Here is a 27,352-nt window from a genome sequence, read left to right on the forward strand (position 1 = left end):
GTAGCTACTATTTTGTTTATGAAATACTTCTCTGGAGATAATGACGCCATATTGTAACAACCTGTCAATTCTTAGAGAGGTAGGTACCTCTGAAGATTGATGAAAAATATAACGTCACTTTCTCTGAAGAAATAATTCCATCGATTCAAAATCGGTCCACAGATATCAAGAGAATGAAGATTCCATAAATTCGTGATGGAATAAAGAGTGTTGAACCAATGTAGTTGTATGTTGTAGTGATTTCAATTTGAGAGTGTTATACTGGAATCCAGAGATTAAGTTATACTTTTTATCTCTAGGTGTATGAATTGGAGAGGAGATTTAAACAGCAGAAGTATCTCTCAGCACCGGAACGGGAACACTTAGCATCTTTAATACACCTGACTCCCACCCAAGTAAGTGCATAGATTTATTCTTTACAATGTAGAATTCGGTTCTTTTCTACTTCATAGATAGATTCGTCAAAAAGTCAAATCATTTTCCTGAAATAGTCGATTTGTTAATAGTTTTTCACACGGCCACTTTTCAGTTGCCGTGTTTCCAAAAGTAGACCGAAGCACAAAGTTTTATCTTCGGGTTCTCGATATTTGGGCATTTATACATGATTCCAATTATTTTTTTAAACTAGTGGTAGCCCTGGGAAGTTATCGTTCAGATACGACATCTACCGAAACCATTGGAACTAAGCCAGATGGTAAAACAAAAGTCCCGTCAGTCGTTTTCACGATATATTGTGATTTCTTGTGTTTTTGTGAATGATAGTGATTAATTAAACCTATTCATGAGTTTCTAATGACTATAACAAACGCAGTAAAAAGATTACTCCCACAAATTCACTATTCAATAACTCAAAATACAAAAAACCTAAAAGAATGAACATAACCTATGTTTAACATTCACTTATTTTGATTAGCTGTTTGAGCTGTTAGTGTCATCATCGAAGTTGTAATCCAACATAAACAACGGCAAGAAGAAGACTGTCAGTGGTCATAAACAAGTTGAAAATGCGAAATTATAAAGCAAAAACGGATATCCCTTCAAAATCTAAGTACTTCCCACGGTCTAATTTGAAAAAAGTAGCTGCAAACGAAACTCACTAGACTGTAATAATATTTCAGTATATTCATTGGGATTGCATGAACAATTACGGAATTAACTAGAATGGCTTGCTTGAAAATTGTAAACACGTATGGCAAGTTAACCGAGCTAGAGTAAAGGAAGAGTCAAACACTCAAAGTTTTTCATTAGCACGAAGCACGTAGACCTGAAGTAGGATGGGAGCAGTAAAAGTGTTTGTTTATATACATCAATTACTTTTTCCGAGGAAGAAGTTGACCACTCGCCACTCGTGAACCTCTCATCCATGATATAGACGTGCAGCGTTGCCGGATATTATTTTGTGGGAGTAAACTTGATAGTGGAGAAAAAAGAAGAAGATTTGAAAACAATGTGTGAAGAAGCGTTTTTGTTTTTGACACTTTCAGTTACATAGAATCACAGAACAATGTAATATGTTATCTTTCATTTCCATTTGCTTCAGATATGGATACCCGAAAGAAATTATTTTCAATTTTTTCAAATTTTCGTCTCTGAAAACTAGCGAAAGTTTCCATACAAAGTAAAAGAAGGCTTAGCGTTAGTAAAGTTTTGAAAAATCGTAAAATTTCAGGAAGGCTACCACAACTTCATTAGGTAGATGAGGGTATATAATAAGTATAATAAATGATAATGGTTTTTATTTAACGTAGCGGAATGTAGCAGAATGCTATCCTTCCATTCAACCACGCTTAAGAAACAAAATGCGTTGTATTCAATCATTTTACGACTATTAAATAAATATTATAGGTTATGTTTAGACTACTATTTCAACAGTTTCCGTGTATCTTATTCCCAATTTGACGATGTGTTATCAATGGTGGTGCCGAGTTTGGTGCAGTCTTTCAATATTACGGAACCTCCTGCAGAAAGGCTGGCGAAAGCATCCATAATGTCACTGTCATGTACTGATATTAATAATTTCATAATAGATAGTGTTTATTCATTCTATGGCCGTTCTCCATGGCGTTTTGATTGACACTAATCTTCTTTGGTCTCTAAAATCGGATATACACTGTGTGTTCTTTGAAACTAGTTTCGAAAGCTCGTTTAGTCTGACTAATATACTTCCATATCAATTTCTCTTAAATAATGCCATCTAATCCGTTAGTGTATGTTGTTTCATACATAAGAACAATGAACTTTCGATTAGTGTCGTTTTTTAAGTTTTTTGAGCTCGGACCGAAAAACCTTAAAAGCAGATTCAAACGATCGACTTTTTCACTCGACAACATTAAATTCTAAATAATTATCAGCGAACCTCTTGAAACCGTATACACAACGAGTGCCAAGCGCTTTAAATTAATCATGGCTCTGACTGTAATTAAATTGGGATTAATTGGCAAAACGCAAAGGGCCAGGCGAGCTCGAGGGTCGCTACAGAGAAGGAAGGGAAGGGGGGTACGAAAGAGCCATTTTCGAAACGAATTAGTTCAGTTGATGTTACAGAATTTGATGGTCACTATCGCGGTGAATTACAAGTTTCCTCTTCTCCAGTACCCAAATCCCAAAAAAATTGTTTTTCCACAACCTCAGTTCTTTAGTGTCAGTTCATAAAATGTTCATGTTGACTTTCTGCCTTACTTTGCTCGCTAACGCTTTCCTGCAGTAATCTGAAACTGTTTTCACTCGCGAATCTTCATTCACTTGCTTCTCCCATTTTTTCCCGTACAAAACGTTCAATTTCTTCAGAATGAACCTTTTCCAGCAGCCTGTAGGTATAATAATTTGAGAACATAGGCTTTCACGGTGGAAGTCACGATTAGAAAAGAGAATCCGGGCTTGTAGGATCAACCGTTTCGTCTGCAACTGCGGTAGACATCTTCAGTAGTTGCTGAGACTTCGAGCAGTCAACGTTCACACCACTGAAGATGTTTGTCGCAGCAGTAGCGGACACTTTGTATATCTCATTTTCAATGGATCACCACTACGAAATAAAATAGTGAACCATTTCATCACATCTACACTTGTCCACTGTTCTATAACGATTAATACTTGTTTATGACTGGAAACTTTGAAATAAAATGAAAAATTACTACCTTTCATATTCAAATTATTCCACTCAATGTGTGTACGTATGTAACAATCGTTGGTTATATCAAGATTTAGAGTACACGTATTTTACGTTATTTCAACTCTATATGGAAGATACCAGTGGAAAAAAAATACAATAAAACAGCAACACTCAAAAATGGACAATATAACCTTCAACTACATATGACAACTGACATTAATGACAAATACACAGAGTTGCCAATTCATAAAAAATACACAAGCTGCAAACAAAATCCTCATTGATTTGAACGGGAAAATGAATACCTACAATAAAAACGATTTTTGGACGGCAAACATGGACAATACCTACAAACGTTATCTAGAGATAACAGCTGAAGCTAATGACGAATATACAGAGAAAAAAATAAACTCTTTATCCGATTTCGTCTATGAACTGAATTATGTTTCAATTGTCAAATAGGAAACACTGCCTTATGAATTCAAATGTGCAGAATAGAAAGTTATAACAAAATTGTCGAATTTTATGGGCATTTATATATGATTCCAATTATTTTTTTAAACTAGTGGTAGCCCTGGGAAGTTATCGTTCAGATACGACATCTACCGAAACCATTGAAACTAAGCCAGATGGTAAAACAAAAGTCCCGTCAGTCGTTTTCACGAGATATTGTGATTTCTTGTGCTTTTGTGAATGATAGTGATTAATTTAACCTATTCATGAGTTTCTAATGACTATAACAAACGCAGTAAAAAGATGACTCCCACAAATTCACTATTCAATAACTCAAAATACAAAAAACCTAAAACAATGAACATAACCTATGTTTAACATTCACTTATTTTGATTAGCTGTTTGAGCTATTAGTGTCATCATCGAAGTTGTAATCCAACAAAAAAGTCTACCGCTTTTTAGACACCGATGATGCATTACGCAGTGGACGTCCAAACGAGGCACTAACACCAGAAAACAAAAGATACAGAGTCGTTTTGAATGATCGAAAAAAGAAGTTTCGTGAGTTAGCTGACATTGTGAAGATATCAAAAGAACGTGTTGGCTTTATATTACATGAGCATTTGACTATGAGAAAGCTATGTTCAAAGTGAGTGCCGCACGAGCTCACTGTTGAAAAGTAGAGGACCCAACACGCTCCCGTGTGAAACATCTTTTCCGATTTCAGTAAAATCTGATGCAGACTTTTTGCTTCCTGTTATTAAGATTTCAAGAGGCCCAAGGCATTTCCTTTCATTCCATGAAGAAGTAGTTTTTGCAATAGAATGGAATGACTCACACTATCAAAAGCCTTGCTCAGATCTAAGAAAATACCAGAGATGATGAATGATGAATTCGATCGATAAAATCAAATAATACTGTTTCAAGAAAACCGTTCTGATTGAACAAATAATTTGCAATAAAAATATATAATTCATATTTAGTGATATTCCGGCCTGAATTGGACGTGAATATAGATAGATAGATAGATAGACATATAACGAGTGATTTTTTAAGAGGTATAGGATTTGATTTTCAAAAAAAACAAACAATTTGAAAAAATTGAGGAAATCTTTATTGGAATCCATTGAACGATCAATATAATTTAATGTTTGAAGATGATTTCATGCAAATGTTGCCCGCGGCTCCGCTTCAGATGGCTCATGCGCAAGGTCTAATTTTGGCACACTCTCTCTAACATATCGACCGGTATTTCACGTATTAATACTTAAATATTGGCTTCCAGAGCGTCAATCGCTGCTGGTTTATCCCTATAGACATGAGCCTTAACATGACCCCACAAGAAATAATCCAAAGGTGTTTAATCACACGATCTAGGCGGCCAATTGACATGCTCCAAACGTGAGATAAACTGTTCACCGAAAGCGGCTCTTAATTGGGCCATTGTTTCGCGTGCCGTGTGGCACCGTCTTGTTGAAACAACATGTCAGGCATGTCCAATTCTTCCATTTTGGGCAACAAAAAGTCATCTATCATCACACGGTAACGATGATGCCACCGACCCATAATCCACACCGAACTGTGGCTTTTTCGTGATGCATCGGTAGCTCTTGCAATGCTTGTGGCTTGTGGTTTTCACTCCAGATGGACGGCAATGTTGCTTGTTAACGTATCCATTCAACCAGAAATGAGCCTAGTCGCTGAACACAATTTTTCGATAAAAATGTGGATCTTCCTCCAACTGGGAGGTCGTGTGGCTTCAATTCTTGCACCAGCTGTATCTTATAAGGTTTTACACCCAAATCCTTTCGCAAAATTTTCCACGTAGTGGAGTAACAGAGGCCCATCAGTTGCTGCGAACGGCGGCGAATCGACATTTCACGGTCATCACGAACACTGGCGAATACAGCCGCAATATCTTCTTCGGTCCTCACTCTACGTATGCGTGTTTGGAGTTTGATGTAAACTGGGTTCGAAATTTAGTTACAAGCTTCCGAATAGCTTCCTCAGTAGGCCGACGAAACTGTCCATAAATTGGAAGAAGTGCACGACGCACTTTCTTCACCGAGCATGAATTTTGATAATAAAATTCAATAATTTGCAAGCGTTGTTCATTCGTATGTCGATTCATGGTTAAATTTAGACCAAACTGAACAAGTTTGACAAAGGCACAAGACACGATTCACGCGTGATCTGTCAAAAACAGTGGTGCCAAAAAGATACCAGCAAAAAATTACTCATTACTTTATTGTCCAAGAAAATGCTTGTTAAACAAATCTGGTATGTATAGCACTTCAAAAAATGAAAGAAAAGAAACAATTCAAAAACACAATTTGAGCAAAATTGAGTTCACATATCTAATAGATAAAAAACAACCATAAAAAATAAAATATCCATAGAAATCCTTTGTCTGGGATCGGATTAACATACAAACTTAGCGAAATATAAAAGTCTCACATAGACTGATTGAATATTATTGGGAAATAATAGAAGTAGCATGTTATGTTAATACATGGCCTACTGAATATCGAAAATCGTCAGACTTTAGCGACACGCCATTCTCTTTTTCCATTGTTCCTCGGAACATTTGAACGTAGCGGGTAAAAAACAACGAGTCGACAGCTGGTTTTTTCCAACAATAACCACTCGAAAATCTGTCCGACATTCGGTCCCCCCTCCATCAACCACCAAACAGCGGACCGGTAATTCACTTTATATAGACCAAGATGGCGGCGGTAATCAGCCGGGCTCTAATTTGCTACACACACAAAACATCGGATCGAAGGGATGAAGAGATAGACCCTTTTTGTGTCTATCGTTCATCCACCCAATTGACACTGCCCGCCCTAGGCTTGTCGGACGTGCGACGAATTTAGGAAAACGGTAAATGTATCTTTTGTATAAGTAGATTGACGATGTGATAAGCATTTGGGGGTATTATCGAAATTCAATGGGTCGGAAGACGGTGGCTGGGGTTCGTTTTAGAGGGCTTATGACACGTTAGCAGCTAATCTCTGTGCGAGAGTCTATCATTTTTCATTTGTTACGCATATACGAGGTCTGTTCAAAAAATTACGTGAATTTTTTTTTGTCTCAAAAAATATTTATGTATTCATCAATTTCTATTTTGTCCCCATTAACGTAGCCCTCCTACAATATACACTCCTGCCAGCTTGTTTTCCAATCCTCGAAACAGTTCTGATATGCACTTTTTGGTATATCATTGAGCTCTTTCAGCAATTTGATTTTCATCTCCTCAATCGCTGTCCCTTCATGGCTTTCTTCAATCTCAGGAACAGGAAAAAGTCACAGGCGGCCAAATCTGGTGAATACAGGGGCTGAGGCGGGATTACGGTGTTGTTTTTGGCCCAGAAATTGCGAACATACAATGACGAATGAGCAGGTGCATTATCGTGATGCGAAAGCCACGAATTGTTTTTCCACAATACCGGACGTTTTCTTCGTATTGCTTCTCGCAAGCAGTGCATAACTCCAAGATAATACTCTTTATTGGCCGTATGACCATGTGACAAAAACTCCTAATGCACTACACCACGGTAATCGAAAAAAACAGTGAGCAAAACTGTAACAAAACCATTGTTTTCCTTGGATCTCCTGGGATCTTCCATTGGGATGATTGGACATTGGTTTCGATGTCACAACCATACACACATCCTCAGTAACTTATCTAATAGTGATTCGACGATTGCTAGGGCGTCCAGGGCGAGCGTCGTCATTCACGTCTTCTCGAAAAGCTTGTTTAGTTCAAGTAAACGATATAGTGCAACCTATGTTCCAACAGCTCCCGTATCTTCCGTAATATTCGAGGTGTAACGATGAAACTCTCAGGACTGATGGAAATGCTCAAAATGCACCTACCACCTGAAGATACGGGGGTATTTCCATAAGAAGTGAGACAAATTCGGATTTTTCAGGACTGAATTTTTTTCAGGAAAAAAGTGTGAAAAAGTTGGTAGTCCTGATCACGAATCTGAAGGAATATTGAGCGTATTTTGCCCCCTAATATGTTTTACCGTAAAAATGGGGTGTTCCATCGCGAGTGGCGGACAGTGTATATCACTTTTGCCAACCCCATTCAGTCCAGAGAGTTTCCTCGTTCTACCTCGAATATTACGGAAGATACGGGGGTGTTTCCATGAGAAGTGAGACACACTGTATCTATAATAAATATTTCGTTTATATAGGCGAGTGGGAAAGTGAGAATTCAAAAACACTTCACTAACTTTCTTCGAAAGCTCCTGATAATTCCTCTTCCATATACTCTGTTTCACTATCACTGTCGTCATTTAAATAAATAATGAATTTATTTCCACCATTAATATGGAAGTGTCAAATCTCCATATAGTCTTTTTCAACTAAAATAACTTTTTTAATCCTTTTCTGCCAGTCTTCTTCGGTAATATTAGATACTTCGTCTTTAATTAGATCTATTACCTTCTTATCAAATTTAGGAAAATTATTTTTACGCCTGGTGTTTGTTCCAATTTTCCCCAAATCAACTCGATGGGATTGAAAACACAAAAATAGGGGGGAAGTCTCAGTATGCTGTGTCCATACTTTTCAGCAATACTCTCGAGGGCATACACTTTTTCTTCAAATTTTTTGTATGTAAAATTTCAAGTTGTTAGTTTTTGATATAGTAATCTTCAAAATACAAATTGTTATCCATTAAACAACTTTGTATTTCATCTTTCCTCGATCTTTTATTTGGTGCTTTGATTAGCTGTCGCGAATGATAGGAAGCGTTGTCAAGAATTATTACACTATTCGCATCCAAATTTGGGATCAATATGTTTTCAAACCATTCCTCGAAAATATTAGCTTCAATCTTCTCATAATAGTCAACATTGCAGTCTTCAAGTTTTTTCCACACAATTTCAAAGAATTCGGAACCCAATTTTTACTTCGTCCGCAATGCACAATGATTAGTTGAGATCCTTTGTTTGCAGGCATGTTAGGCGTACACATTCTCGAACCATTAGTCCACCCTTTCGTAACTGTATCGTGAGTGTCATACCAAGTTTCGTTCAAATAGGAAATTTGCCGTTGTTCTTGCCTATATTTAGTTATTTCTTTTGAGTATTTCTTACGCAATTCGTTTATTTTTCTGCTTTCCATAACTGCTTGACGTTTGTCTGCGTTATCACACTATTACTACTATTATTACTATTATTATTAATTGTCCAAGAACGCCACATTTTAAACAGATAACAAACATTTCAAAATAATTAACTGCACCAATATCGAATTTCAGCACTCAAATAGCGATCAGTTCCTGAACTGAACATTGACAACACGCCGGGTATAAACATCCTCGCATTCTATTCGTCACCGTAACATGACTTCAAATTCAATTTTATAACTCTTCAGCCAATCATAAACCTCGGTTAGTAAAAATTGTCCAATACGAACCGCCAATTATTCAGTCCACGTGGACTAGTTGGCAGCGGCATCATTTCTTTGTATTGGTTTTTTTGGCCGTTGATCTCGCCGGCAGCTTTAAATATTCATATAATACCGCTTACTTCGACTATAATAGTTGACGGAGATTTCCCGAAAATAAATAATAAATACACGTACAAACGAAACAATGTAGCGCGTCGAAGAGCAATATTCAAATTTATTGAATATTCAGTTTCACTACTATTTACCTTCCGGTTTCGGTGCAGATGTTTTCAGTCGCAGACCCAGGACAGAGATATCAACCTGCCTAGGAACCTATGCAACTGTATTTCAAGTGGATATTTACGTTTAGAAGAATCCAACCTCATACACAAATCAATAAAAATATTCTCGGACAGTCAAGCGGCGTTGGAAGCTCTTGGCTCCTGCCAAGCAAAGTCTAAATTGGTAGTAAATTGCCAAAAACGACTCTCCTTGATAGGAAGACTTAACATATTGTCTCTGGTCTAGATTCATGGCCGCACTGGCCTGGTAGGCAATGTGGCTGCTGACAACCTTGGAAAGGAGGGTGCTGCAAGCAGCTTCATTGGACCAGAACCTGTCACTAGTATCACTTTTGGTTTGGCCAAATAAAGATTGAACACCTGAATGACAAAAAGATTTATGGACTTCTGGCAGAATCTTCCTGGGTTGGTTCACTCCAAAGCGTGTATTCAGTCTTCGAAGCTTGATACCAAACAGTTGGACTACAGTAGGGATGAACTACGATGTCTAACAGGCCTTCCTCCAGGTCAATGTCATTTGAATCATCACATGCAGAGACTTGGACTGTCGGAAGACAGTGTGTGTCGCCTCTGTTTGGAGGATGATGACACAGCAGAGCACATACTTTGTGCCTGCCCCGCTGGGGACCAAATCAGAATTTTAGAGTTCGGCAGAGCCGTACTCTTACCATCTGACTTGAAAGACCTCACCATACACACTAATCGGCTGGGCTGAGTTCGGCTGGGTTTATTTTGTCGAGTGAATAGGTGTGAGCTACAATAAAGCCTTGCGGGTTGCGGTGGAGGGTCGAATAGACCCACTTTCTTTGGACCTAACCTAACTATTCATTTCAGTTTCAGTATTAGAGAATTATGTTTGAGAATTTTGGTTGATATTACTTTTCAAGCTGAACTTTAATTTCGTTTCAATTAACACTTGTAATAATAATAATAATAATAATAATAATGGCTTTTATTGGTGGTTTCATACAATTGCAACCAATCAAATGGCAGGATGCAATACCTGCCTATGATAAATCATCCCAGAGATAACTCTTCCATCTTCCGAATAAAATAAAGTTTTAAATATCAGCTTTATCAATTATAGGATAACGAAAATAACTTCTGTCTAATTTCTACTAAGATTTTTATTTGTTACGACCGATTTCGGTTTATTAAACCATTCGCGAGAGAATTTTCACAAAATGAATAGGTCATCAAACAAATCAACTTTATTCCTACTGCAGTCACAACGTAGGGTCCCCCACAAGGACGAGTCCTGGGCGGTTGTCCTCTTCGCAACTTCCTGAGGCCATCACTGAAAAACCTTTTTGTTTTCTAGTTCTCTATCAATACAAAGTGTAGGGAACCTCCAAAGGAAGAAAGAAAAACTATATCAATGAATCACACACTTTTAATCCTCATTTGGTTGAAACTGAAATGTCTCCAAAAAATAAGCACAATAACAACATTTTCATCAGTTCGAACTTTCATGGTCTAATATAATACAAATTTATTTGAAATCGCTGAAAAAAAATTAAAAAGATTAACTGAAAAAAAGAATTATTAAACAAAAAACTGAAATTACAAAGAAATAACATACAAGCAACAACCAATAAAATTAAAAATTGAAATAATAATAAAAGCTGAAAATAAAAATATTAAAAAATATTATTAACAAACATGAAAAATAAAAATTGTAAGATTCCAAACCAAGTTACGTCACGACGTTTCGATTGTTAGTATCCACAATCGTCTTCGGGTGATAACTGGACTTATTCCTCCGAGATCTGATTTTATAGGTCATTCGAGTGCTTTCACCTATCCCCTATTCCCTCTCTCCGCGCTTCATTGGTTTTAGCGGGAGATGACCGTATGTTTCCATATGTTAATATATCTACGCTAGCTTGACTGCATGCGTTGTTGGACAACATATACGCGGCTTCTTGAATTTTCTCCTAAACCAGTGTTCCTCTTTGTGGATGATTTCAGCTTGAGCCCACTTGATTTTATGTTGATGAGTCCAAACATGCTGGTTTCTCCTCGCTGTGTGTGTTTCTTGTGCTCAGCAATGCGAACTTTCAATGGCCTCTTAGTTTCACCGATGTATGATTCACCGTACTCGCAGGGTATCCGGTAAATGCAATTCTTGGAATCGCAGTCCGCGTTTGGTGGCCTCGTTTTTGTGAGGCTGCTACGGATAGTGTTCCCAGATCTGAAGCAGGTCCTGATGTTATACTTGGACCCAATCCTTTTCATCCTTTCCGATAATCCTCTGATGTAGGGAAGTACAAGTACTGGTTGTGGCGGCTTCTCTTCCTTGTGGATCTCTTGCTGTCTTCTAGCTAAAGCCTGTTCTACCATCACTCTGGAGTAACCATTCTGTTGCAGGTCATTTTTGATGATACCCAGTTCCTTTTCGAGATCTTCCTTTGTATTACAGAGCCCGAAAGCACAGTCTAGTAGAGTCTTGATGATTCCTCTCTCAGTCGATTGATGGTGGTTGGATTTCTGGTTCAGATACTGTCCTGTGTGAGTGGGTTTTCGATAAACAGATGTTTCTCATTTAGTGTCGGTCCTCTTCACCAATTCGCCTATGAATGGCAATTCGTTGTGGGCTTCCTTCTCCATTGTGAAAGTGATGGAAGGACTTACGTTGTTGATGTGCTTAAGGAAAGTGTCTAGTTCTGCATTCCCATGGTTCCATATTATGAAGGTGTCGTCTACGTATCTCAGCCAGACTCAGGGCTTCTTGTGGGCTCCTTCAATGGCCCGAGTTATTTTTTTTCAGGGATTTCAAATAAATTTATATTAAATTAGACAATGAAAGTCCGAACTGATTAAATACACCACGAAACATTGTCAACCACCTTCAAACAAACAACATTTTCCAACACCACAGTTCAACACCAAAAAAGGAATAACAAAATTTGATTCAAAATTGCGAAACTGTTTGGATAATTTTGAAATTAATTGCTCTCTTCCTTCCTTTGGAAATTCCCACATTTCTTTTTATGAAGATGGAGAAATAGAAAGCCAAAACATTTCTTTCATTAAAATCAATCTCCACTGAAATAAACTTCTTTCAAAGTAGTACTACTCTCTTCTAAAACGACCTATATAAATAAATATCTTTTCTTTTTGTTTCTTAACTAAAGTGTATCATACCCGAAAATTTTGCAAGTCGGTGTTTTCCCCAACAACTCATAAAACAATTTCCCCGTCAGTAGATCATCGTTTGTCGAACCAAATAATCCTGACGCAGCTTATAGGCGGTTGATTACCATAATCTAGCTTTAATAATGGTTTGACCCTCCGTCATATTGTACGGTATAACGAGTCCCATTATTAGTACGGACCCGTCGTTCGAGCTGTCAACAAAAGGGCATTACGGAGCCTTGTTTGTCGATGAGTGGCAGGGCCTAAATCAATATTGGTTTTCACGATTTCATTAAAAACTTATTGAAACAATACATTCCGAACTGTCGCACTACGCAGGGAATGTAGAATCTTTTTTTTTTTTAATAGTTTCAAGATAGTGTGCAGAATTTATATTTTTATTTGCAAGATTCACATTTATCACTCGAACTATTTTTCTGGTCACTCCGATACTTCAAACTCTTGCTTTATGACAGGACGGGCGGAATTAGAAAATTCCTGCAGAGTTTTTTCTCAGTTTGTACAGTAACTACGCTTGCGAACTAAATTGTAATTATTTTTTATGTGAAACTGATTGCTAACGTGGCGACGCATGTCGTGACGACGGGTCGCTATGCGCAAGCGACTGTGCGATTCTCTTCCCACTAGTTCAGTGTTACGCTATCTCTGTTACCCCTCTGAGATCGGATACCTATAATGTATACAGTTGTGTTTACTACAGTATACATAACCTGTGTTTTGAATAGTTTTTGAAAATAATTTAAAATGAAATATGTCTAAGAATGTAAACTATCACGGCCGGAGATAACTGTATGAAGACTATTTTCCGGGTTTTCTGGCCGTGGCCTGCAGGTTTTTAAGCACTATGCATGATAATGTATAGGAGACCATTTTTTAGATGGTCAGAGTATAATAAACAGTATGTAGAAGCAAGCCAATAATAAATTCATTATTTCGGTTACGGTTCATATTTTAACAAAATCCCGAAACACGTCAAACTTAAATTATAATTTGACATACTTCAACGGAAAAATGCTACCCCTACCTTCAACCCCCGTCGAATGACAGGTACAACCCCCAATTTTTTAAATGGGAAGTATACGCTTGTGATATATCGTTTGAAAGGTCTCTTCATTCTCTATTCAAAATCAAGATGAAATAAATTGAAATCATGTGGTTACCGAAATTTGATAATACACTCAAAACTTATTTCAATATACTCAAAACTTTCATGTTGAGGTATTGATAATAAGAAAGTAAGCAAAAACCATCGCAATGTTCATTTTAGATGGAATCCTTCAAAAAACTGTAAATAGTTTCCGTGGCAACGTTAGTTTAAAACGCCTTGTCGACTTGTTTTGTATGTTACAACAACAACAACAGTATTTTTATTAGAGTTTAAAGTTCGTTAACTTTGAGTCTGACAAATTGTTAGATTAACGGAAATGCATAAAATAACAGTTTTATGAATGATTGGTTACGGAGATAAAACCTGATCACAACAGGAAAAAGCTTGAATATTTCATGAGAAATTTTCTAATTTAGCGCTCATATCTCAAGGAAGAATTAGCAAAAAAGTTAGCAAGCTTGGCCGACGTTTCAAGGTGGTTCATTTTAACGGGCTCATATACGAGTAGATATCTAATATATAAAAATGGATGTTGGTTGGTTGGTTGGTAAGTGATAAACTTCTACATCGCTCAACCGATCGTGATGAAACTTGTTTAAGTAATTTTTCATAGAGAAGGTTTTTAGGATATCAATTTTTCTGTAACTCGCCATTAGATGGCGCTGTAGAGCACTTTTTTGAAAGCACTGTTCTATAACGCTGCGCACGCCTAAGTTCGTTGATTCTGATTCTGTCAACACATTGGAACAGCAGCGATACAGCAACATAGTACTAGTATTCATACAGAGTGGTCCAACGAAAAGTATGCACCTTGCTTTTCTCATTTTTTCGTAACTTAACGCAAAAATGCTCGGACAGGTCAATTTTGCTTTTGAGGGGGACACATTTTAGATGTATTTTTCTACCTGTGCCTTCAACCCCCTAGCGAGGGTGAGTAGCAACCCTAAAATTTTAAATGGAAAGTGGGGTCGAGTGATATATCATCTGAAAGGGCACAGAATTATCTTTCCAATGATACCTAATTTGTTGTATTTCACTCAAACATGTAGGTATTATGAAGAAAAACAACTACAACCCAGTACTTTGAAATGTGTAATTGACTTAGTAGAATCCTACTCCAGCAAGTGCTGAAAATGTGACCCATTTGCTTCCATACAATAATACAGATTTTGTTCAAATCTATTCCTAACATTCTGTAGCATACTTGCATACTTCTGCACTCTGCTGTAATTCGTTGGCGAAGATCTTCTATGGACTCGGGCTGCGTAGCAAAACATTTATTTTTCAAGTGTCCCCAAAGGAAAAAGTCTAAAGGCGATAAATTAGGTGCCCTGGCAGGCCATTCGATGGGGCCGCTCCTTCCAATCCACTGTCCAGGAAACGGTCATCTAAAAACTCTCTTACCGGAGCAACATAGTGAGGAGGTGCTCCATCTTGCTGGAAATGAAGCCGATCATCATTATGATTTTGGTCATTTTCAATTATTTCTGTTATGAGAGGATCAATTGTATCTTCAAGCATGTTCAGGTAGACCTCACCAGTTAAATTCCCAGGAATAAGAAGTGGCCCTACGATATAACTACCTAATATACCACACCAGACATTGATTTTTTGAGGGTACTGGGTATGGACCTCTCGGAATAAGTGTGGGTTACTGTCATCCCAGTAACGGCAATTATGCCTATTCACAGCTCCATTCAAAAAAAGTACTCTCATCGGAAAAGCACATGTTGAATGATAGGTGCGGATCATCAATTAGTATCTGGCTCAGTTGTTCACAAAATTGCAGCCTTCTATCAGGATCATCTTCATTGAGTTCCTGTACTAATTTAATTTTGTACGGATGAAATTTATAGGCTTTTAATATCTGTATTATGGACGAACGGGAGACACCTGAGGCTGCAGCAAGCTGACGGGTACTTTGAGTATGATCCAATTCAACATGTCCCAAAACAGCGACTTCCACTGCTTCATTTCTGATCGGTTTCCGTGGCTGGTGTTTCCCAATACAGACAGATCCGGTATCGACAAACTTTTGGACTAACTTGGCAACGTACGAATCATTCACATTTTTCCCGGGATGACTGTTATTAAAGAGGCGAGCAGTAAGTCTAGCACAACTATTATGTTGATAATAAAGTTTAACAATTTCAACTCGTTCAGGAATGGAATAAACCATTTTTACAGTAAAGTTGAAATAATTTCAAAAGCAACTGAACTGAATCAATGAAAGTTTTCCTAAATTCTTTTTGTACACTTATCTGCTGTTGTTATTTGAACCAAAAAAAGAACGAGAGAAATTGAGGAATGTAGTAGTGATAAAAATGCCGTTTTTTCCGCATTTTCATTAACACCAAAAATATTGTGTAAATGTTCTTGCTTTTTTTATAACTATTCAAGTAAATACAACAAATTAGGTATCATTAGAAAGAGAATTTTGTGCCCTTTCAAATGATATATCACTCGACCCCACTTTCCATTTAAAATTTTAGGGTTGTTACTCACCCTCGCTAGGGGGTTGAAGGCACAGGTAGAAAAATACATCTTAAATGTGTCCCCCTCAAAAGCAAAATTGACCTGTCCGAGCATTTTTGCGTTAAGTTACAAAAAAAGGAGAAAAGCAAGGTGCATACTTTTCGTTGGACCACTCGATATAACATTTCCAGTTTTTTTATGTTTCCAAGACTATAATTTGATGATCATCAAATAAATAATTATTTTTCATTACAGGCTTCAATAATTACATTAAACATTACACGGTTTATTGGAAGAAATCGTTACTTTCTTCGTGTATCACAACCAATTATCAAAAACTTCACCAAATACCTGAAATGCGTCTATTTCAAAAGCCTCTATTATTTCCAATGAGGTTTTTCCAGGAATAGAAAAATGATTAATTGTTCACGAAAATTGAGCTAGTCTCCTATATAGAAAGATCGAAGCGATATCTTCGCAACATCCTGTACCTAACCTTCTTACCTAAAAGTTCACCGCCACCACAACATACCCATCAGAAATGATTATTATGATCGTTAGCCGTCGAAAAGGGAAGATACGGGGGTGCGATGTGTATTCGCCCCGTTGGACCCATTCAACCCGACCCTATGCTGGTCCGACAAGTGCCAATGCCATTGTCGGGGGCCCGGGCAGCGCTCTTGTTGTGGGAATGTATGGCCTGTAATTGAAAAAGAATTCGCTCCTCGTCATTCCAATGTAAGGCACGGCTTCTTTATTTGATATAATAACCGGCCGGGGTTTTGTGTTTGGTTACGATTGCGGGAAATTTGTTGGTTCCGAGATATTTACCACTGGGCATTGAAATCTCAAATGGGTTTTGCCAGTTTGTGACGGTGGGATCTGGTTGATGAAAGAACATTTTGAAATTGATTTAGTCATTGCGGCATGAGTGGAGTACTTCCTTTTCCAAGCTATAGTCTTAACATTTCCATCACATTTTTGAAGATTGTGTTGTCATCACATTTGACTTCAAATACATCTGTTCGCTCAGGAGGCACTGACCAATTAGAATTCGGCTTTTTGTTTGAATGCAAACCATGGTTCAACAAAAATTACGAGCAAGCTGTCGCCTCCAAAAATCTCGCGCAAATCTGGCGCAAATATCCCAGTGCCGAAAACCGAACTAGGTTTGTTAATACTCGCAACAGCTGTCAGAGAATTATGAATAAACTGCTTGCCAATCCCAACGGGTCTAGATCCTTCTGGTCGGTAGCTAAAGCTGTTAATAGAAACTTTACAAAATCCACAATTTTACCACCAACACAAGCGGATGGTTCAATTGCAACAACAGCCATAGAAAAAGCAAATCTACTAGCTGAACAATTCACGTCCCACTCCACAATCAATTTTCTGGAAAAGGCATCAGCCACTATTTCCACACTAATATCCACAATGCCGCAAATTTCTTTTCGAAAGCGTCTAGTCAGGCAAATTTTGAAACGGCTCAATCTTTCCAAACAATCGTATACCGTTTCTTCTCCTTTTCAATCAAACTCAGATACTAAAAGATTGTGCACTTGTGCTTGCTCGTCTTCTATCTAAACTAATTAATATCTGCTTAAGATCGGCTACAATACTAAGGATCTGGAAATCATCAAAAGTCTGTCCCATTTTCGAAAAGAAAGATAGACGAGATATTTCAAATTATCTGCCTATCTTTATTATTTCCAACTTTACAATTCTTTGTGATTCTGCTGAAGCGAGTTATATATCGGCATGTAAGATGCAATATAAGTATAAACCAACACGGTTTTATGAAAAATCGTTCAACGGTCACCAACCTTCTGACTGTAACCCAACATATTGCTGAATCTATTGACAATAGGGCCCAAACAGATGTTATTTGCACATACTGTTCTAAGGCCTTCGACAGGCTTGACCATGGTATTCTACTATACAAACTAGTAGCCTTTGGATTATCTCCATTCTTAATCGCACTTTTTCAGTCCTATCTACAGGATCGAAAACAATATGTTCAGCTCAATGGTTTCAAATCTACCGAATATAGTGCTTCTTCAGGTGTTTCACAAGGGTCAAATCTGGGACCGCTACTTATAGAATTAATTCTTCGGGAAATTAGCTTTTTAGGACTTGAGGCATCTATCCCGCTGGGGCATCTATCACGGTTTTACCCTACCACGACACAGTAGAGTAAATATTCATTGAGATATGACATGACAATAAAAGGGACAAAACTTTTGAAACAACCTAAAAAATAAAATAAATTAGTATTTCGAAATCAAAATGCAAAGTAATTTGGTAATGGATCAAACTGCATAGATTGGTAGTTTTCAAAATGTTTCGAAAAAATCAAAAGATATCTCTTCTGATTCGCCTCAAATCCAAGTGAATGGTATCTCCTATATTTCAATTTTATATTCCTCAATAGTCTCTTTATTTTGGCGACAGTTTAGAAACTAGAGTTTTCTTAAGCCTGACTGTCTAACGATTGATTTTTGTTGTTACAGGTGAAAATATGGTTCCAAAATCACAGGTACAAGTGCAAGAGACAGGCCAAAGAGAAGGCGATGGCCGAACAAAACCAGCACAACCAGGTAAGTCAGCAGTGGCGTAGTTGTGAATTCATTCCTGAAGTAATTGTAGTAAATTGGGGATAAAACAAATTCATGAATGCATTTTTGAATTGCAAATTCAATTGGATATTTATACACAGATATACTTCCTTTCCAGCTAGTTCAATAACAAAATAAAAGAATAACGTTCAACACAATATGTGCTCTTGTTGTGACATATTTTATACTCTCAGAAGCAAACACAAAAATGATATCATCAGTAAACTGATGATTTAAACAAAATGTCCCGCATGGTATTTTTCATCTATGTCTTGAAAAACCATATTCTCCTGCACACTCTCACAGACAGCGGCGATGTTTTTAGCAGCGACTGCGGTAGATCTGGCAAGCCATGATGAACCCCTCAGTTGCCGGCTTCAGCCCACTTGACCTGAGAAAAGCGAACGTCAGGCGCTTTGATGAGCCAAGGTCTCCAATGTTATTGAAGAAGACCCCATGTATTGGCTTTTCCTTGTGTTTCGGCAGAAGTGAGGTGATCTCTGCGGCTTTTATCTGAGCTTTTTGCTGAACGGGTTCCAACTCGGTGACAGAGTTGTGGTCATCTCGTTCAGTGTCGAAAACTAAACCGAATTCATCAGCTGCTCGGGCAGCTGCCCTAAAGAGAAATGCTCCAATTCCTGCTCTCTCATGGTTACGGACCATGCAGACAAGGGGATCCGAACTCCTGACGACTTTACAGGCAACATCCAGTACCATTCTGTACCTCCCTGTTGTCTGGGGAAGTACAACCGTGGAACGGACAATTTGGGATGCAAACTCCTATAGAGATGCATCATTTTTCGGATCCTTACGTCGAGTTGATACAGCTCCTCCCGAGTCCACTTCAATACTCCAAACGAGTAGAGTAAGATTGGAACGGCAAGCAAATTTTGTTGCAGCAACTTTGTTCTTCCTCGACAGTTCCGATGACCAGATCTGTCGAAGGTTGTGCTGATACGTGCCGCGGAGAGTTCTTCATTGCTGTTACCTCTTGTAAGCGGCGTTGTTCCACCCCGAGGTAAATATACGTCTCTCTGGCATCCAAATGGTGTAGGATACCTCCATCTACGAGCTACATATCCTCTCCGTAGTCCCCGCATCGTCCTCTTTTGAGATGGACCATTGCACATTTGTCTATGCCGAATTCCATACCGATAGCATACGTGTACTCTTCCACCACCCTCAAGGACTGATGGAGATCCTTCTCTCCAGAGGCATAAAGTTTAATATCATCCATATAAAACAAATGGGTGAACTTGTGCCTCCGGTTTTCGGAGGTGCCACAGTTATACCCTCGATTATTTCTGAGCGCAACGGATAATGGCAATAGTGAGATATTATTATTATTATTATTTATAATTACTGAAGTTATTTATGCACACAGAAAAATATCATCCAGCTAGATTTATATTTTCTGCCAGTACTAATCATCTTTACAATTCCCAATACCCCTTTTCCCCAGCACTGCCGATGACTCTGCTTTTCATTCACCGTTCTCGACTAATATTTTTCGAATCCTATCATAACAAAACGTCCATCGAGGACAACAAAGGCAGTTTTTGTAGCGGAATTTATTCACACTTAAGGTAATACCTTAATCTCATTTTACTTTTCTTTTCCATTGTATGTGCCGGGGTTTTTACTTTCTTAGGGGAAAAACGTTCACTTTCTTACTAGATTATGACGCCCCGCTGTTCTATTTCACATTTACCTGATCGCTAAATGGATCACAGATAGAATTCACATACAAGGTGTTCTCGATATATTCAAGATTTTTATTAAAATAAAAAAAAATAATACACTCATTTGCCTACCAGACAAGTCTCAGTTTAGGAGTCATCCTATAGTTCAGTACGGTAATGAAACTTATATACCGGGTGTTCGAAAGTCTTAGTACGGGCTGATATCTTCAAAGTCAGTGAATATATAAAAACGAAATTTTGACAATTACGTTTGTACAAAGAAAGCTATTTCTTTACGCATAGCACAGATCGAAGACTGCAGTTTTGTGAAACTATGTAGCATTTAGTTGCCAAACAATTCCACCACATCCATCGGATATAGTTCAGTTATGAAGCAAGCTTTTTTATAAATGGTTCTGTTGATAGACACAATAACCATACTGTAACAAATTAAAGAATGAACTGTCTCAAACACATTTATTTCCCACAATATTTCACTAATCATAAACTAATTTATTTATTACACTTAGTAACTAACGCTCAATTTATTTCCACTATTTGAACTTCTTGTTTAGCCGCTCGATTCACTTTCTGAACTGCCCTCTTGGGTCGGGAAGCCGGGCTTATATAGTCTAACGGTTCTTTCTAGAAATCTGCAGTCGGTTCGATACTCGACTAGAGTTTTACCGGCGGTTGCCGACTGCATTCTTTCGCGGTGATGTCATGTGTTTGTTCGCTGGCCGGCATATCGGTCAGAGGCGGCTCCAGATTTATTACAATACACAAAATCCTGATAAATCAAACCGGAACACTTACTTGCAACTTTTAGAAGCTATCACACTTGGGATTGAAGCTACAATCCAGTTTTTCAGCAGGATGGGGCGCCTCTACATGTTTATGTTTCTATAAGGGAATACCTATACAAAGAAATAGTTGCATTGGGCTCTACGCCCTCTACGGGCACACTGAATGGCCACCAAAGTGCCCCAACCTCGCCTCTATTGACTTCTTCTTGTGAGGTTATGTAGAGGAGAGAAATGATAAGGTACAATAAACTTGTATCGGAATTGTCTCATGAAGTTCATACCTCAATTGCAAAATTGCAAAGTGGGATTTGGAGAGTTTTTTTTATGAAGTTTCAAGATGTTCAGACCATGAAAGTGATTTATCAATCATTACACCTAGAAAGTTTGTGGAGTTGACTTTACTATCGATCAGAGTGTCCTTTTTGAAATATATCTTTTTGTTTCCTGTTTATTGGAATGACCATATTTTATGATTTCTCTAATACCGAATTGATTTACTATGAATCCAAAAAGAACAATCGTGTAATGAATTGAAGGGGGTATATTTTTTGAATTTCTTTATTCATGATCCATAAATTTTTGCGAATAGTTTATTCTGAACTTAATATTGCTTTCTTCTTTCCTTCGGAAGTTTTATATTAAAGATGGAGAAGTAGAGATGATATTTTTTTTCTAAAAATCTGCAATACGTTTATTTTGGTTAACAAATATAATAATAATTATTATTATGGAAAGGTAAACTCCCGGCTCTCACTGAAAAAGAATGTTTTTTTCACATGTCGATAAAAATTCAGCAAAGTTTACAAAAACGCTGAAAGTAATAAAGATCAATTTGAATTGAAAGGGGTATATTTTTAGAAGTAATGAGTTTTTTTGCTGTTCACTTGTTCCTCTATATACAAAAAAATTGTGGTAAGACTTTATAAAACAATCTGTTTGCAAAGATTTGTAGATCATGTATAGAAGTTACTTTCAGGCACAAACTGAAAGAAAAAGCCTATCCAAAACAACTACTTCCACATGAACATTGAATTAGACAAACTCCTTACAACGACCTAATCACACAAAATTGTCCTGTGAAAAACGTCTATGACAACTGCATTCTTAAAGTAAATTTTTTTTATGAAAACTTCTATGAATACTAAAAACAGTTTCGGACAGTTCGAATGATATTTTCTTAAAAAATTTGTATAATAACTTCAAATTGAGATACAATCAAGAGATAAAAAAAGGCAAAGCTGAGTTTATAATCAACTGATATTGAAATCTAACAATTTAACTAAAACATGCTGGAATTTGATAAACACGGAAAGCAATTGAGGTAAAAAAAGGTAACGAAAGATGTGACTATAACTCCTGACGAGTTTAATTATTTTGCGACCAAAATACAATCAATTTTCTTGACCTACGGAAATCACCGAGAGACTATCTTTGTCTCAATCAAATAACTGAAAGTGAAGTTCTTGAGGCCATTCTAAAACGGAAAAATTCATCTTGCCCTAATATCTAAGAAATGACCAGCAAAATAATAAAAAATACTTGTTTCTTTCTTCTAGAACCTTCGGCTATTCTCTTCAATCATTGTATCTCCAATGGAGAATTCCCTGATGAATTCAAGCTAACTAAAGTGATACCTATATTTAAAAAAGGCGACAAAAATAGCATCGACAACTACCGTCCAATATCGATAATACTAATTTTCGGTAAAATTTTTGAAAATATTCAAAAAGGCCGCTCAATTTTGTTCTTTTCTATGCACAAAACGTTACATGAAGGTCAGTTCGGCTTCAGACATAACTATTCCGCTGTTCAAGCGATTCAAAGACTTGTGGCTGATATAGTCGAGGATTTTGAGGCGGGTCAACATACGGTTGTGTCTATGTATGACTTGAGCAAGGCCTTCGACTGTGTTTGTCACACAGTACTATTAGAAAAACTATAATTTTACGGTACTGCATGAAAATTATTCGAATCGTACTTGAATGGTGGGAGACAAGCTGTTCTTATAGACCACAGCTATTCTGGAATCAAGAACATTCATTTTGGACCCCCTCAAGGTTCTATCCTTGGCCCACTTTTATTAATTGTTTACATCAATGACATATTTCATTACATGTGTCCAATCAAATGTATTTGTTATGCAGATGATTGCTCCCTTTATGATTCTGGCAAGAAACTTGATTACTTGGAAGAAAATTCACATGATTTTTCAAGAAAAGCTGGAACATGGTTAGTTTCTAATTGCTTGAAACTCAATAAAACCAAAACTCAAAATATTGTTTTTTCAACCAACAATACGATTGCCAACAATTCAGAAGTTGAACTACTTGGAATTTTTATGGATGACAAATTAAAATGGTGAGATCATATTGATCACCTAAGTAAAAAATCAAAGTCAACTCTCTTCATATTACAGAAACTGAGCGATTTGCTAACCTGGCAATTTTGAATTGCCTTCGCATCCACCATATTCTCCGGATCCGGCCCACATACCTCAAAATAATGCTAACTGGAAAGAAATTTAGCTCCGATGAAGAGGTATTCGTCGAAACTGAGACCTATTTTGAGGCTAAAAACAAATTATTCTATAAAAATTCTCAGAAAGATCAATTTGATTTATTATTCGCGATCCACACTACGCTACATACCTACAACCTCTGTGTAACTAGCCTTGGCCTAATCCTCTCTCAAACATGAATCAGTTTAATTACCACACAAAAACACGTATTTCGAAATTATGCTAATAACCGATACGCCGCCTACTGACTCCTTTCAAAATCAATCATGTATGGTTTCCTCATTTGTTTATCCTGACGGCTTAGGAAAATAAACCAAATTCCTAATTAACAGACAATATTCAGCTTACGGTAACCAAACACGGACCTGTCACGAATTTCCAACGATTAAATAGCTCTTCTAATGAGCTTTACCGATTCCATTCAACGTTCAAAGCCGTTCTGGACGTTGCTTTCTCATGTTTGTTCGACCTAAAAACACACGAGAACACTTCGAACAGGGAAAAAGTGAAAAACAGTGTTGCCACATACAGTCGACAGTTATTGTGGTTACGAAATTTACGTCTCAGTGTTATGTCTTCACAACTGATTTCATCAATATCACAAAAATACAATTAATTACATGTTTCAATGTGACCGTTTCTTTTTGAATAAGTAGTCCACTCACACCTTCCAACCAATCACAGATGGCCAACTTATAACTCACTACCTCTGGCTAGGCCAATTACAGATGAGCAAATTCATAACCTTGAAATTCATTTGAAGTGACATTTCGTTTTGAAATATATCTCACAAAAAGCAGGAGTGAAAACAGGTATTCGAGAAGTGAAAAAGAGCATATCCTACCATAAATTTGTCATGTGACGAAAAATTGATATTTTTCAAAAGTTCGTCTCATAAACAAAATGAGACTTATCAAAAACTCAAATAGCTTTATGTACACTAATTTGTAAATTTCTTTATGGTGTAGTTGTTAGTACTTTGGATTTGAATGTCAGACATCCTGGGTTCAATCAAGTCGCTTTTTCACTCAATTTTCAAATCTATACTTATGATAATCTATGTATTATCTGTACTATATTCCTGGAGAGCCCCCGTGGGAGACTTTCGGAGACTGAGATTTTGTATGTAGGTTCGTTTTATGTGCAATAAGAAAGGATTTTTTAATATTCCAACGGGGGAGCTCCCCTTTCGAATGAAAGGGGCGCGTTCACATTTGAAAATTACCTTTTCATCACTGTTTTTCTGAAGCGCCATATTTTCGGAGACTGAAATTTTGTATGTAGGTTCGTTTTATGTGCAATAAGAAAGGATTTTTTAATATTCCAACGGGGGAGCTCCTCTTTCGGATGAAAGGGGCGCGTTCACATTTGAAAATTACCTTTTCATCACTGTTTTTCTGAAGCGCCATATTTTCGGAGACTGAAATTTTGTATGTAGCTTCGTTTTATGTTGTAGATGTGCAATAAGAAAGAATTTCTAAATATTTCAACTGGGGCGTCCCCCCTGGGGATGAAAGGGGCGCGTTCACATTTGAAAATTACCTTTTCATCACTGTTTTTCTGTAGCGCCATATTTTCGGAGACTGGAATTTTGTATGTAGGTTCGTTTTATGTGCAATAAGAAAGGATTTTTTAATATTCCAACGGGGGAGCTCCCCTTTCGGATGAAAGGGGCGCGTTCACATTTGAAAATTACCTTTTCATCACTGTTTTTCTGAAGCGCCATATTTTCGGAGACTGAAATTTTGTATGTAGGTTCGTTTTATGTGCAATAAGAAAGGATTTTTTAATATTCCAACGGGGGAGCTCCCTCTTTCGGATGAAAGGGGCGCGTTCACATTTGAAAATTACCTTTTCATCACTGTTTTTCTGAAGCGCCATATTTTCGGAGACTGAAATTTTGTATGTAGCTTCGTTTTATGTTGTAGATGTGCAATAAGAAAGAATTTCTAAATATTTCAACTGGGGCGTCCCCCCTGGGGATGAAAGGGGCGCGTTCACATTTGAAAATTACCTTTTCATCACTGTTTTTCTGTAGCGCCATATTTTCGGAGACTGGAATTTTGTATGTAGGTTCGTTTTATGTGCAATAAGAAAGGATTTTTTAATATTCCAACGGGGGAGCTCCTCTTTCGGATGAAAGGGGCGCGTTCACATTTGAAAATTACCTTTTCATCACTGTTTTTCTGAAGCGCCATATTTTCGGAGACTGAAATTTTGTATGTAGGTTCGTTTTATGTGCAATAAGAAAGGATTTTTTAATATTCCAACGGGGGAGCTCCTCTTTCGGATGAAAGGGGCGCGTTCACATTTGAAAATTACCTTTTCATCACTGTTTTTCTGAAGCGCCATATTTTCGGAGACTGAAATTTTGTATGTAGCTTCGTTTTATGTTGTAGATGTGCAATAAGAAAGAATTTCTAAATATTTCAACTGGGGCGTCCCCCCTGGGGATGAAAGGGGCGCGTTCATATTTGAAAATTACCTTTTCATCACTGTTTTTCTGTAGCGCCATATTTTCGGAGACTGGAATTTTGTATGTAGGTTCGTTTTATGTGCAATAAGAAAGGATTTTTTAATATTCCAACGGGGGAGCTCCTCTTTCGATGAAAGGGGCGCGTTCACATTTGAAAATTACCTTTTCATCACTGTTTTTCTGTAGCGCCATATTTTCGGAGACTGGAATTTTTTATGTAGGTTCGTTTTATGTGCAATAAGAAAGGATTTTTTTAATATTCCAACGGGGGAGCTCCTCTTTCGGATGAAAGGGGCGCGTTCACATTTGAAAATTACCTTTTCATCACTGTTTCTCTGTATCGCCATATTTTCGGAGGCTGAAATTTTGTATGTAGGTTCATTTTTATTTGTAGACGTGCAATGAGAAAAATTATCTTTTCATCACTGTCTTTCCATGCCCTCAAATTTCCGGTGGGTGAATTATTATTTAGTATTAGTATTGCACTATATAAATAATAGGTCGACACTCTCGTATATATAGGTCCGCATTTTTTTCAAGAATTATATCCCAAGTAGTCGAATAGGCTGGCGTTCCATCAATATTTTTCTATCATTTTTCACCTTTATCCATCGAAATCTAAGTACATGAATTTCTTTTCGCAAAGACTTTCTGTTACCCTGATGATAGTCAATATCTCGGATGATAGTTTTATGAATTTCCCTAAGCGTAGAGACTCCTTTCTCTCTGATTCGAAAATTAATTATGCATCTGCGTAAGATTGCTAACCCACCATTATCCATCACAATTTTGGAATTTTTGATACATCTCTTTTTATTTGGAGTTGCAAATGTTTTTTCCTTACCATTTTCTATTTTTTCATCCCTGATTAAATTTTTCGTACAGTTCGCATGCAAACCTCGGTGGCCTCAACTACTCGTACAATATTGGTTACAATTCAATTTATTGTTACTGTTACCTCTTACCTTCGCAAGAGGAATTCTTATTCCATCTGCCGTTGCTTCCGCTTGCATAAATCTTAAAACGTTGTTCACGATATATCTGCTTTGTCCACTGAGAACCTTGTTTTTCACTTCACCGTTCGAATGCATTTTCAAAGACAACAAATAACTAACATTCACCACACAGAATAATAGCTCCACTTACTGTATACAAAGTATTCACTACACGAGTTCTTCGATGTTAATGAGCTGTTGTTCCACTCCGTCGGCTGATCTACTGCACATCCAATATTCAGAGGCAC

The 27,352-nt window shown here is 37.3% G+C and overlaps 1 protein-coding gene across 1 annotated transcript in view; it reads left to right on the forward strand.

The window, feature by feature from the left end:
• scro (scarecrow) overlaps positions 1 to 27,352 on the forward strand; it is a 63,126-nt gene that overhangs the window by 22,058 nt on the left and 13,716 nt on the right. The window contains exons 5-6 of the mRNA XM_074179656.1: positions 300 to 395; positions 18,523 to 18,609. Coding sequence (XP_074035757.1) covers positions 300 to 395; positions 18,523 to 18,609 — 183 coding nt within the window. The remainder of the gene's footprint in view (positions 1 to 299; positions 396 to 18,522; positions 18,610 to 27,352) is intronic.

The sequence above is a fragment of the Leptinotarsa decemlineata genome, unplaced genomic scaffold, assembly GCF_025532065.1.
Source record: "Leptinotarsa decemlineata unplaced genomic scaffold, Ldec_3_MD MMD2_tig00026282_RagTag_RagTag, whole genome shotgun sequence".
NCBI classification, from domain to species: Eukaryota; Metazoa; Arthropoda; class Insecta; order Coleoptera; family Chrysomelidae; genus Leptinotarsa; species Leptinotarsa decemlineata.